This window comes from Grampus griseus, assembly GCF_964374135.1.
Source record: "Grampus griseus genome assembly, chromosome: 13".
Lineage (NCBI taxonomy): Eukaryota > Metazoa > Chordata > Mammalia > Artiodactyla > Delphinidae > Grampus > Grampus griseus.
The window spans coordinates 81483619-81497692 of record NC_139007.1 but is presented as its reverse complement, the minus strand read 5'-3'; the positions used below and the strand labels follow the sequence as shown (position 1 = coordinate 81497692).

General features: G+C 41.1%; 1 protein-coding gene across 2 annotated transcripts in view; it reads right to left on the bottom strand.

The window, feature by feature from the left end:
- The window catches only part of MAP3K4 (mitogen-activated protein kinase kinase kinase 4), a 111972-nt gene that overhangs the window by 33154 nt on the left and 64744 nt on the right, over window positions 1–14074 (bottom strand). For both annotated transcript variants that reach the window (XM_082668546.1, XM_082668547.1), the window contains exons 4-6: window positions 10244–10486; window positions 7535–7681; window positions 1792–1949 (exon numbers count right to left, since the gene is read on the bottom strand). In XM_082668546.1, the coding sequence (XP_082524672.1) occupies window positions 1792–1949; window positions 7535–7681; window positions 10244–10486 (548 nt within the window). The remainder of the gene's footprint in view (window positions 1–1791; window positions 1950–7534; window positions 7682–10243; window positions 10487–14074) is intronic.

Here is a 14074-nt window from a genome sequence, read left to right as displayed (position 1 = left end):
AGAGGTAAAAATGGTCTGATGTACATTTTAACAAGATCACTGAGAATAAACCATAGAAGATGAAGGGCAGAAGCAGAGAGACTACTTAAGAGAGCTACTACAGCAACACAAGAAATAACAGTCTGGGAAGAGGGGAAATAGGCAGTGGTGAGCAGAGGTCAGATTCTGGATGTATTCTGAAGGGACAGCCACATGGAATTAGAGGTGGTGTATGAGAGAAAGAAAGGAGTCAGGGTTAATGTCAAGACTGACCGAACCTGGGAGAAATAGTGTATGAAGCAGAATGTTGCACGAACACAACAAACGCCCAGAACTAGAACAGTGCAGGTGGACAGTCCCAAAGCAGAGGCAATGGAAAAGCTCTGGAGCTTCTCAGAACACGAATATGAAGTTGAAGGCCAGACACTGCACTGAAAGGAACCTGAAGGACAAGCAAAAGATAAAAACAAAAAGACTGACAGGGTACAAAGAAATTATATAACAAGAATTGGTAGTGAAATGAAACAGTAACCTTGTAAAAAAATTTCCTTAACAAAGCTTGACAGTCTGAGAACAGAAGATGCAAACAGAAGAAATTACAGGCAAAGCAGAACAATGGAAAATTAAGAGGGGGAGAGATGCTCAAAATGGTAGTGAATGCATTTCTTCATAAGGCTGACTATGAGAACCAATCTGAATAGGAAAACAGGACAGACTGGGAACCTCGGCCTGAAGGACTGGATGAGTCCTGAGACAAGAGCAAGTTCACTGTTCACTCAAAATAAAGACAGAGGAAAACATAAAAAGAACTGGTGGTTAGGGCGGAAAAGTAAATACAACATCCTGAGATGCTGAGCATGGAACAAAGACCATCCGAGTGAGGACAATGAGGTTCTGAAGTGAGAAGAGAACTCTGTAAAGGGTGAAGTCCTAAAGAGTGCACATAAAGGGAGGGGAGGGAAACACGAGCTGGGTATAAAAGAACTCATAAAATGGAAATGAAGAAATAAAATGGCTGACGGGGCAAGTGAGAGAAGGCAGCACCAAAGAACTGCAGCAGAGTGTAGAGCCAAGGAAAGGCCCGGTCCTCAGTCAGTCGGCAGGGGAGTGGCCCCCAGCAAACACCACGCACCCCACATTCAACATTCAGGTGCCTGTACTCGAGAAGATACATTCATTTCCTAGAACAGACAGACCAGTGAGCACTCCCCCCTCCCTAATGCTTTTCCTTGGTTTACGTTTCAATTCTTTCACCATATGTAAATACCCAGTTTATAAAGAGATTCTGTGATTAGTATTACATTCCCAAAACAGTATCAGTGAAAATACGTACTTGTTAGGCTTTGGAAGTGCCCACCAAGACTGATACAAAAGGTCTACAGGTCTACTCCACTTGTCAGAGGCCTTAAATTCTCCTTCTTTTGTATAACCAAGAGGGTGTATTCTAAGGCAGGATTTCTCAACTTCAAAATTGACATTTTGGGTGGATCATCTTTGTTTGGGGGGGCTGTCCTGTGTCCCGCGCACTGTAGTATGTTTGGCAGCATCCCTGGCCTGTTCCCACTAGATGACAGTAGTCCCTCCCAGTCAGTACAATCAGAACTGTTTCCAGACACTGCCACATGTCCCCAGGGGGCAAATCACCCCTGGCTGAAAACCACTGCTCTAAGGATAACAACACTTGGGAGAGGGGCACACAAAAGATATGATTATCATTTTCATGTAACTAAACATTCAAACATGTAGAATAGAACTGGTGAGCAAACCAGGAGTACAAGTGAGAAAGGAAGACAGGCGTATAAGGATTCCTACCAGAAAAGTTTTCCAGCCTGTGCTTCTCCTCCCCGGATGTAATGGATTATTTCTTTGGTGAAATTCCATTCTTCTTCTAACAGATTCTTTAAACTATGAGATGCCTGAGGTAATTGCTGTAGCATTTGGATCCAGCTTCTCATGTAATCAAAATATACCTTAAAATACAAAAATGTAAAAGGAGATATTTGAGAATAGAATTCAACAACCCACAACTTTCATCTCTGTTAACAGGAAAGCTATATATCAGAAGGGCGAGTGGAAGAGGGACCACTGAGGCATGAAGCTGAGAGAAGCGAGATTCTGCATCGCTGCTAATTGATGTCTAAAATAGCATTTTTCTTTAATTGTATAACTCAGCTCCTCAGCAATTTAACACAGTATTCACAATTGCTGCAAGTTACTAAGAAAATAACTACAATATTTGCACTGTATAGAAAAGTACGATCAAGTTAAAAAAATCAAAATAGCATACAGAAATTTTCATTATTAATATATTGTGAATAACATTCCTTTAAGAGGCTGGGACCTTTATTTCTTTAATTACTTATTTTAACTTTAGATGGTATCTTATGTGTTAAGAGGAGGAAATGAGCACACTTCTCCCCACTATACCTTCCCAACATCCAGATTTTCGTGATATAATTTTTCAAGGTTTATGACATATAGATTATGATCTATAACCAAAATACCCAATCTTTCTAAGGTGGGGTTTATGCCCACCACAAGTCCTCTACAACAGCTTTCCCAGTCCTAAATTCTTATCTTGACTTATCTGTCGCTTAGCAGGGTTTTACTATCAAGGAGATTTTCTCAAGACAGGTTAACAATTGTTATATTATGAAACATCACTGTTTGTGGATTCTTTTACTGAAAGGATAACTTGACTGGGTATAAAATACTTAAGCTACACATTCTCTCCCTCAGAACCTTGAAGACATTACTCTACTGCCTTCTAACACAGTGTGTCCTGTTAGCATAAAGAAAACTGATGCCACTAATCACCACTCTCCCGGCTCCCTGAAGGTGGCTTCCTTTCCCTGCGTAGATGTTTACAGGACCCTTTCTCTAGTCTTGGATTTCAATTATTTCACCAGGCTACATCTTAGGGTTCACTGAAATGAATATTTTCTGAGACCCAACAATAACTTTCAGCAGGCAAAAATCTGGGGTCTTTATTTTAAGAAAACTGCCAATTATCTTTGGATAATTCCGGGTCCTCCTCCATCCAGGCTGTGCAGCGTGAATCTCCAGTCCTGGGTCCACTATGAATACAGCTGTGTGTGTGGAACCTGCAACTTATGGGTCTATGACCATCTCATCCAAATGAAACAAGTCTTTTGTACAGCGGGCCCAGGACCTCCCTTTCCATTCCTGGAATGCTCCTTCACCTCCTTGGCTTCCCTGAAACCTGGCTGTCCTGAGAGCTGCACTTCTCCCTGACAGCCCTCTCAAGGGACAACTATCTTACAGTATATCTCAAGGGTTGCAAACAGTCGGCATCCTCGTGCACCCCACTGCTACTTTCAAACCATCACTCTTACACAGTCTTACTTAAAAACAAAACAAAAGAAATACCCTACCCCTTTAAGACTGATGTCGTCAGATAGACCATCGACGATGCCCCCTCTGCACACCATCATCTACTGATTTTCAACTACCCGTCAGTTGTCAGACTCCAGCCTGTGACTCAGTCTTCTCTCCATCCCAGGCTCAGCCACCAGCTGTGTGACTTAACATCAGGTGCACGACGCCCTAACACCATTTCAGTTCCGTTCCCCCATGGCCTCCAGTTCCAACCACCTTTTCTCCTCTCTGACAAGGTTTTGTTTCTGATCCTGCCAATACCAGAACCGCCCAAAGCCCAATTCAAACACACTGATGTTAAAACCTCCTCTCCTCGCTCCAGTTTGCCCAACTCCCCCCTCTACACTGTTCTCTTCACTTTATCTGGAACTCCAGTCCCCTGGTTCCTCTTCTTCCTCCAACTCACTCCTCTCTTCCCTGGGTCCCTGTCCCCCTTATTCAGCACTCCTGTCCGTACGCTCATGTCCCTGCCACCGCCCTCCACCTTGCCATTCCTGGAATGCTCACACTGCCTTTTCCCACCTGCCTCTTCTCACCTGCCTGTCAAGCCGAGCCCAGCTCCCTTCCCCGTCCGCACAGCCCAGAAGCTGAGGGCCACGAGTCACACGACAGGGGGGAGTCGCTCTTCTACACAGTCACATTCACCAACCACACGGCACACATTTCTGGTAATACTTGTACCTCTGCTCAGCTCACTTTCCTTCTCTCTACAACCACAAGTTTGAAACTTCTCCATTTTCCTCAAACTGCCAAAACCCATCCCAACCCACTCTCAGCAGATGATCTCGTCTCTCTTCACAAAAAAACTTTAAGTCATTAGATATAAAAGCTCTCATCGTCATGAAACAAGTAACAGAAACCTACATGCTGTTACCTGCCATCCTTCCCTTTTTCACAGTAGAGGAGCTGTGCTTCCTGCTAAGCCCAGCACTTGTGTTTTGAGACCCGTTTCCTCGTGATACCCGAGGAACCTGACACCATCAGTCTTCTCCTTTCTCTTATATATATATACACGTATGAAATTTTCTTTCATCTCTTACCCTTAACAAAATCAATGCCAAAGGCTTTCCAGTGGTCTCAGGTATCTTCCATTTAAAGAACTCTCACTGGACCTACCATCTTCACTATTCATCTTGCTGCACAAACTGGACAGCCAGCAATCACTCTCGATACCTCCCCCATATCCAGTCCAACCCTGAGTCCTGCCAACTTCACTTCCTTCTCTTCTTTCGAATGCTTATGCTTTGTCCTAAATTTATGCTATTCCACTGCAATCCAGGGACTAGCGTGTGCACCACTAGGCTAGTCTCTGCCTGGTCTTCTCCCATTGACTCTGGATCCCCCCAGGCTGTTCCTCTAACTGCAGCCACAGTGGTCCCTTCCCAAGGCTTTCCTGGGAACTTTCATTCCAAAGCTGCTTCCCTTATCCTGCATCATCACAGAAACTTTGCATCTGCTCCCTTCTCTGTCAGCAAAGTGTTCCTTTCAATCTCTCTCGCGCGCTTTTTTTTTAACTAAAAAGTAAAGTGGCTTTAAAATATTTTTACAAATAATATCCAGAATGAACAAATGTTAATATTTGGTCATAATGGCTTTAGATATTTTTTCGATGAGAAATAATACATCACAAAGTTAATTTCTCCTTGGGTTCTTTCTTCACTTCTCTTTCCTCCCTCCTCAGAGGTAACAATTATGCATTTAGTATGTCCCCTTCTGGTTTATATGTTTTTTTAAATAATCTGTTATTACACAAATTACAAGATACAGTATTGCTTTGTGTAAGCTTTCAAATTATTACTACATAAATTGGATTATAACACACACAGCAACTTTCAGATAAATTCCAACTGTCCCTTCCTGAGAGACTTGCCTCACCGCCACGTGAACTCAGACCTTACTGTGAGAGTCCATAAAGGACCCGTGTCTCTCCTTTGATGTTTTTCACCGTTGTAATGTTATGTCTGTACAATTATTTAACAGTCATTTTCCCCAACGTTCTTAAACTCCAAGAGGGCGTTTATGCTCCTTACCGAGCCTGCAGGACCCGGCACGATGCCTGCCTGGTACACAGCAGACACCCAATAACATCTCTAGAATGGAAAATTGAGTCTTCTCTGCTCCTCTGTCCTTTATTCTTCTATAGGAACACTAACTGTGCAAGTCTGAGCTCTCCCTTGTGTGTCTCCTACAACTCTCACATCTTGTTCATCATTTTCATATTTTCACTCCTTTTAAGTTCTTTTTATGTGATTTCCTTCAATCTGTCTATCACATATTCCTACATCACATACTATGTTTATTGTTTTGGTTGTTTCTAAAAGCCAGGACCAGGGAAATGACCTAAGAAAGCTCACAGCTTCCATCTGGTTTTGCTGGCTCAAACCAGTACTCACCAGTTACTTCCTCGGAAGCAACTGCATGCATAAGTTCCTCCGTGTTTCGAGTCAGAAGGATGATGCAGCACAGAGTAAAGACCCCTCAGTCACAGATATCCTGCATCGTAATTTGCTGATCACTGCTTCCCCTCGCCCTTTTAACCCATCTCTCACTCGGCGGTCTTCCCCGGCTTACAGGACAGGATACTGTCTGGCAGTATGTCCTCTATGGGGACATGCCCTGCTGCCTACTGACCATTCACACCCCAAGAGACCACAGCTCTCACTCGCCGTGGACGGGCCCTCCGCATCTAAAGGAGGGCAGGTGGAGCAGCAAACAAGGTGACCGCCTCTCCGAAGGCCACACGCTCCTCCCTTCCTGACAAAAACACTGACTTTGTTTGGGCTCCACCAGTTTGCAAACTATGCCCCTGCACTAATCCATCTAGCACACTTCGGGGCACAATTTTAAAACTATCGATAATTTCTAGTTCTTCATCTGTGAAATTATGGAGATGAACTAAGGCACATGATGCCTCACACAGAAAATTGGCAGCAGAGTCAAAACTAAATCCTAAGCATTTCTAGCTCTAACCAGCTGAGAATTTCGGTACTTCCCTTAACTGAGCCTTCTGACATCTCACAGGCACACCAAGGGCTGGAGGTGGATGACCTGGAAGGCACAGCCTAATTCTCACCCTTCCTGCCTCAGCGATTACGTGGTAAAAGGTGTGGCGTGCGCCTGTAAAGCCATCTAAGACAGTTTGGAAAGCAAAGCACATTTTGTCTTTTTAAACTTCTGGTTTAATCAACCACAGAGAGAAAAATTAATTTCCTTGCTGTTTTTTACCATTAACTCTTCAACGATAAAGACTTTTCTGACATAAGCAATATATACAGTATTTCAAAATGTAGCTACATTTTACACATTCTGGTCTTTTATGTATTCTCCCAAACGATTAGGAAATCATTTCAGACTCAAAATTATTTCTTGTAAGATGCCAAATATAAGTCCCTCCCCAGCCACACTCTTCTTTCTCTCCTTCTACTACAGAGGCTGAAAAGCTAAATCTTTGCATTCCCAGCCTCCATTACAGTGAAGGGGCCACACAAAGGTCTGGTCAGTAGGATGTAGGGGACATCTGTTGGGTGGGGCTTCCAGGAGAGCTTTCGCTGTTCTGGACTTAGCTGGCAAGGAGACTTTTCCCCTCTGCCTTTCTCTTTAGAAAGTGAGGGTGGTGTCTGGAGGTGCTGCAGCCATCCTGAGGCAGGACACAGTGAGATGTCAAGCAAGGGTGAAAGCATTCCAAAAACGATATGCCTACAAGCTTTGCTGTTTTCTGTATTATTTCATCAACCTGCCACATTAATCGTCTGTGCACATACCCTAATGACTCTAACATGGATTTACTATGTACTAACACTCTACCAAACCTTACAGAAACAAAAGCACTTCATTCACAGCCCCTGGCTTGTGCAGCCTTCAGCCTAATTAGGGAAACCTGAGGACAGAGAGGTGGTACATCGCTAAGTATTAAATAGTGTGGTTATGATTAGAACCCTGTAAGAGTTCAGAGAAGGTATAGATAGATGCACATGAAAGGTGAAAAGTGTCAGACAAAACTTGAAAGTAAATCTTCAGTGGGCAGATAAGGAGGAGAGAAGACATCGTGAGCAGGAAGGAATAACCGGGGCAGAAGTACAGAGGCTAGAAGAGCACAGGGAAGCACGGCGCGTGTGAGAAGAGACACAAGTCAGACATCTCTCCCCACTGTCCTGACCATCAGCATTTTGTGCAGATCCTCCTCGAAGGCGTCGATGTTGCAGTCGGTCTCCACCAGGTGGTCCAGGACCTCGTGCAGCATGAACTGGTAGTACTGCTTCATCAGAAGGCCACCCTTCAGCACCTCCTTACACTCTCTCACCAGCTGCAAGACAACAGGCACAAGTTCGACCATTTCACACACTCTGACCAGATTATTTGTCGGTTTTCACACATTTTCCACGTAAATCCTCAAAAAGCTCAGGAAAGAGAAACTTGCCTCTGAAAACCCTAAAATATTTTCCAGATTCTTTGTCAGTTCATTTCACATAAATATCTCAGTGATCTCAACTGAATAATTAAAATAAAACAAATCAGTGAAAACAAAAGTATTTAACAGTACAGCATGAATACACAAAGAAAAACATACAGGCAGAAAACTGAGTTGCTAAAATACGTTGTTCTACAAGTAAATTTTTATAGAAAATAAATTCTACAGAAAAAGATCTATTTTTCTACTAGTTTACATTACAAGACAAGGGATACAAGAGAAAAACTTCCTCATGCGACTGGTCATTTTTAACCAAAAACATAATAAAGATTCAAATATACTTACATACCACAGAGCCTGGTGGCCTTTGTAATAATTTAGCAAAGTTTACCTACCGTCATTTGTGGCTTTTACCATCAAAAAACTCAATCACAAAAACAAACAAACCTAAGATTAATCTGATAAAATTAAATGGAGGTCAAGGGGGGAAAAATGAAAGAAAACAAAAGGATGAGTGAAACCGCCATGTGTAGGCCCAGGAGGTACTGTGAGAAGGGAGGGAAGGTGCAATGAGAGGACCTTTACTGTCCTTCTATCAATAACACGCTGGTCACACGCCCTCGAATTCTAACCAGCAGGGACTGTGAGACAAGATCACAGTTGCACTAGTTTTAAGATACATTATCAAGACACGAAAGGATCCACGGTGCTGCTACAGGGAAAGTAAACTGGTACAAACTTTCTAGAATCTAAAAATGTATGACTCACTAGTTAATTTTTACGTTTTATACTCAAGCAATAATCAGAGAGGCAGACTAAAACTTACATACAAATATATTTATCACAATATTATTCAAAACAACAATGGGGATTAAATAAGTTATGATGCACTTATATGGTAGAACACTAATGCAGCCACTTAAAATCTTATTTCTGAAAAAAATTTAAGGATGAAAACACATATTCTTTTCTTTTTTATTTTAAATTATATGTGCAGAAAGTATGTACATACAGAAAAATAAATGGATAGAAATACACCAAAATGTTACAGTGCTTATCTCTGAATGGCAGAATAATAGGATAACTTTCATTTTTATCTATCATTTTCCGTACTTTTCAAATTTTCTAAAATAAACATGGACTGCTTTTACAACAAGATCCCCTTCAAAATGTTTTTAAAATAATTACCCACAGTAAGAGAGTAACGGCTAGAGTTAAATCCATTAAAAAGTGTTAACATAAATTTCTGTTAAAGATGTCACTTAGGTGCTTACAACTCAATCTGAATGCATTAAAGCCAAAATTTCTATTTTATTTTTACTCTAGTAATGCTATCTTAATCTAAGTATTGGTTTTTTACTTTGCAAAATGTTTTAACATAAATTACTGTTTAATCCTCACAACAGCCCCTTTAGTAAAACGTAAACTCCCCCTTGTTTCAGCAGCTTATGTTCCTGAAGTATGTATTTGTTTTGTGGGGAGGAGAGGTAAGCATTTTACCAAAACTTCCTAAATAACCGCTACAACATGTAGGACAAGTGAAAAGTGTCGCCCAAGTGGACAGAAGGAAAGTAACTAGAACCAAGATGGTGAGAAGGGAGTAGTGCGCCAGTGGACGCAGAGCTCGGGCTGTGCTCGATAAGAACTGAAGCGACGACGGTGAGGTGCAGGACTCCACCTCCAGTTCCATCAGTCGCCCGGCTCCACACCTAACTTAACCAACAGCGTCAAGTCCTCTTTCGTACTTCTCGCACCGCCCGTCCTTCAACTTGCACTCATCCCCTCTGCCCATCCTGCCATTCAGAGCCAAGGAGCTCCTGGCCCTTCAAACTCCACGGGGACGGACAAGCACAGTCCACACAAAACATAGTAACTGTTTTTCATCAAAATTTGAAATGGTTATTTTAGATAGTGAATGTCAATACGGTAATATCATAAGGCATAAATATAAACGCTCTTCAGCACACACTGTGGTAGATACAACTGCTTCTAGCCATTTCTCTGTTACCCTTGGAGTAGCAAACTCACTAGAAAATCCCGCTCCAAATTGATAATAATTAAGAAAGCAGAAGCTGTCATTGTGGCTTAAACCATACGGGTGCCTAAGCCAGCAAAATGGCCAAACACATCCCACCCCTGCGTACTGCAGGCATCTACCTGCTTACGTAACAACAACAACAAGAATTTAAGAATTTAAACTATCTCTTATGAGTGAATTTTAAGTTTCCAGTCCCCAAAGACTGATGCTAATAGGATATGGAGGGTCATATCAGCACCACACTTTCATAACCTTTTCGAATGAGGAAGTGGAAGATAGAGAGGTGGAATCATCATCTCATCTTTGAAGAATGCATGGAGAAAAGAACAATTAGGGGGAAAATCCTAAAAATAAAAGTGCTGAGCCTGTAGGAAAATGTCATAAATGCTCAATATTTTTAAACAGTCTTTGAAACAAACCTGCTTAATACTCAAGAGAGATGGTTCTCCAGCAGGTCTCTGTTCCAACCTTAACTTGAGACATTCGTGTATGACATTCAGAAGGACTCGACAGAGGACCAGGAAGGCAGGTTCGAATGAGGGTAAATCCATGGACTTCAGCTCATCCCACGAGACAGCGCTGCATTTCTGCTCCGAGGAAGGCGGCGTCCTGGACAGCTGCACGTAATCAGAACCCCACATGGGATCCGGAAATTCAGAAAACTGTAATACAAATTCAACAGAGCTGAAAAGAGCATCCAGGAGAACTTGCTACAGTTGTAGTTATAAACTAGGATTCTCTATAGTTTGCTGACAAACCCATAAAAATCGTAATTTTACAGGAAAAATAATCTTTAGAATAATTCACCATTTTCAACGAAGACCTAAAAAGCTCTAAAAGTATTAGAAAACCGTAACAAGAACTAAAATGAAATTGTAATATCTTTATCAAAAAAGTATAGTAGGAAAAGAACCAAGTTCACCTTTTTCATCATACATTTTGTTTATCATACCTAAAATAATCGGAGCATTTAGTTTTAAGGCTATACACAGTATTATCCACAACTATCTCTAGACTGACAAAACCAGAGAATTATTAAATTTGAGAAAAGATTACAAAACCAGGTAGTCATTTGTGTAAACATAAAAACTAGTGGGTTTAACTAAGTCTTTTGTCCACTTGTTCTCCTGACCTATACCAAAGGAGGCTGAAAGAGAAAAATTCATAAAATTAACCTGGCTGGTCCCACTCAAATATATGTTATTTGGTGTTTTCTAGGAATCCTACTGTTGCTCACCCATTCATACAGTTCTCCCCATCAAACTCCTATGCTTTTCCCCATAAAACAGAAGATTTGGAGATTTCTCAGTGTTCTTAAACCTCTGGCAACATCATCCTGACCAATCATTCAAAGGTCTTGCCTTCTCCTTCTATTGAGAAAACTGAAGCCATCCAAAATCTCAACTTTTCTTCAATTTAAAACATCACCAATTTAGTTATTGTGCCTCCAAATGTCAGTCATATCTGTGCTCCCTGACATTTAGTGAACACTTAACTGGTCTCCCCGACTCACATTCTTTTATGTTCAACACATATTTTGGCATTTAAATTAATACATACTTTAGTTTCCCATAACAGGCAAGAATTTCTAAAATAGCTGCATAATTTGAGAAATGATTACTTGTGATAAATGTGGTCAGGGTTAAGACATATCTGTTTAAAAGCTTTAGGCAGTATAAATGCTTGTTTCTTCTGGTGTGGAGAATGACATCAGATAAAATATTTATTTAGAGCTCTACAAAATTCAGCAAGCTTTCTAGGATAAAATTCTAAAGAATTCTTTCGGCATTCTCTGTAGTTCCAGCCTGTTGACCCATCTGCTTCAGGCTAACTGGGAAGGGACAATCCCTCCTTCTCAACAACTGCAAGACAACACCGCCCGGAGAAGCAGCAGCCTGGCAGGCCTACACAGCTGCTGAGGAAACACATTCCTGCTGGTGTTGCCTGGGGCGTCAAGCCCCATCCAGACAAAGAGGAACAGACATTAAAAAACTCCTGAGCGTGGAAGAGGGGATGGCAGTTTTAACCAGGGACACCAACGTGAAGAATCAGAAAAGCTGACAGTGACTGAATGTAGGACACAGGAGAGAACAACAAAAATACTCTAATGCAAGATCTCATTAAAGTCCTCTGGAAAAAAAAAAAAAGACCAAGATTTCTGAAATAAATTCCATAAAGGGAGTGAAAATAGAATGAATGCTGTCAAAGTCTGAATCAATAATTTAGAAATTAACTGCAGAAATGATCACTATAACCCAGAGCAAAAGAAAAAGGAATAGAAATTTTGAGTGAAAAGTAAGAGAAATGGAGGACAGATCTAGGAGCTATAACGTAAGAATAATAGGAGTTCCAGAAAGAACAAAAGGAAGAGGTGGAGGAGGGCTTTCTGCACAGTCAAGATATCACTAATATGTACAGAAGAAGGGAAAAATACTCTTTGAACAGGGAAGAACCCAAAGTACAATTCATTTACCTTCTCTAAAAAACTACCTGAGGAAGAACAGGAGAGTCTGGTCAAATGAAAATTGGATCAGAATAAAGATCTCCAGGTAGAAAAAGAAAAATGCCCAAGGAAATGAGAAGCCATGAATCTCGAAGAATGTATACAGGCAGATATAACTCCATGATGATCACTTGGTTAAGGACTATAATTCAAGTTTTAGTAAGGAATACTGGAAACTGAAAAAAATAAAACAGCATACTGTGAGGAAAAACCTGGATCTTAAATGCCCAATTATTTAAATAAAACACAGGGAGAGAGGAAAGGGGTAATAAGGTGCAAGAATGGCCTATTTGTTATTCTTTCATTCCAGTGAGAAATATAGTATTAAATGTAGTATAAAATCCCTGAACAATCCAATCAAACTGAAAAGACTCGATAATGTAGGGACATTAATAAAAACTCAATGTAATTACAATCATAATCACAATGGCATTTTGTGTGGGTTAATAAATTCATTAAATAAAGTTCAGGTGTAAGAAAGTAATGTACAAAAATAAAAACAGCCCAGAAACTTTTGAAAAGAAAGAATGTATGGGAAGAACTGCCCTACACAATGCCAAATCTTACTAATAAACCTACTGTATTTAAAACAGAAAGGTTCTGGCACAGTAATAAACAGAGCAACAGAACAGAGAAACATATCCAATTACCTATGACAATTCAGAATATAAAAAAGGCAGTTCAAGAAGTTGAAAAATAACAGATAATCCAATGAGTATTTTAGGGAATTAAATAAAGAATAGCTACATCCTTCCCTTACCCTACACACTTATGCCTCACATTATTTTTTTTAATTAATTAATTTATTTTTTTTGGCTGCGTTGGGTCTTCGTTGCTGCGCGTGGGCTTTCTCTAGTTGCGGCGGGTGGGGGGCTACTCTTCGTTGCGGTGTGCAGGCTTCTCATTGTGGTGGCTTCTCTTGTTGCGAAGCATGGGCTCTAAGCATGTGGGCTTCAGTAGTTATGGCACGTGGGCTCAGCAGTTGTAGCTTGCGGGCTCTAGAGCGCAGGCTCAGTTGTTGTGGCGCATGGGCTTAGTTACTCCGCGGCATGTGGGATCTTCCCGGACCAGGACTCGAACCCGCGTCTCCTGCATCGGCAGGCAGATTCTTAACCACTGTGCCACCAGGGAATCCCAACCTCACATTATTAAAATTAATCATTTTTTTAATTATATGGCTATTTTAGAAATTTTTGCCTGTTATGAGCAACTAAACTACAGTCATCCCTCAACATCCATGGGGGATTAGTTTCAGGACCCCCTGCTGATACCAAAACCCCTTATATAAAATGGCACAGTATAGCCGGCCCTCATTATCTGTGGGGTCGCATCCACGGATTTCAATTTGATCTGTGGTTGACTGAATCCACAAGTGAGGAGCCAGTGGATATGGAGGGTCGACTCTAAGTATTAACGTAAATACAAAACTGTATGTTGAACCTATACATTTTGAAAAAGAGATTCCAAATGTTTTAGAACCTAAACACAGAGCTATACCTTAGGTTAAACCATATAAAATTACCATTTTAGTCAATCAAAAATGATCAAGTAGTGGCAATTTGACAGGTCAACATGACAAAAAGATTTCTGAAAAGACAGTGATGACAGTAGGATTTCAATTTCCCTTAGTTCCCCCAAAAGGACAGAACAACTAAGACAACAAAATCAAAACTCCATGAGACACATTTACAATAAAACTAGGTGAAAGGTAACTTCATGAACCCCAAAATAGAAAGGGGGAGGGAAA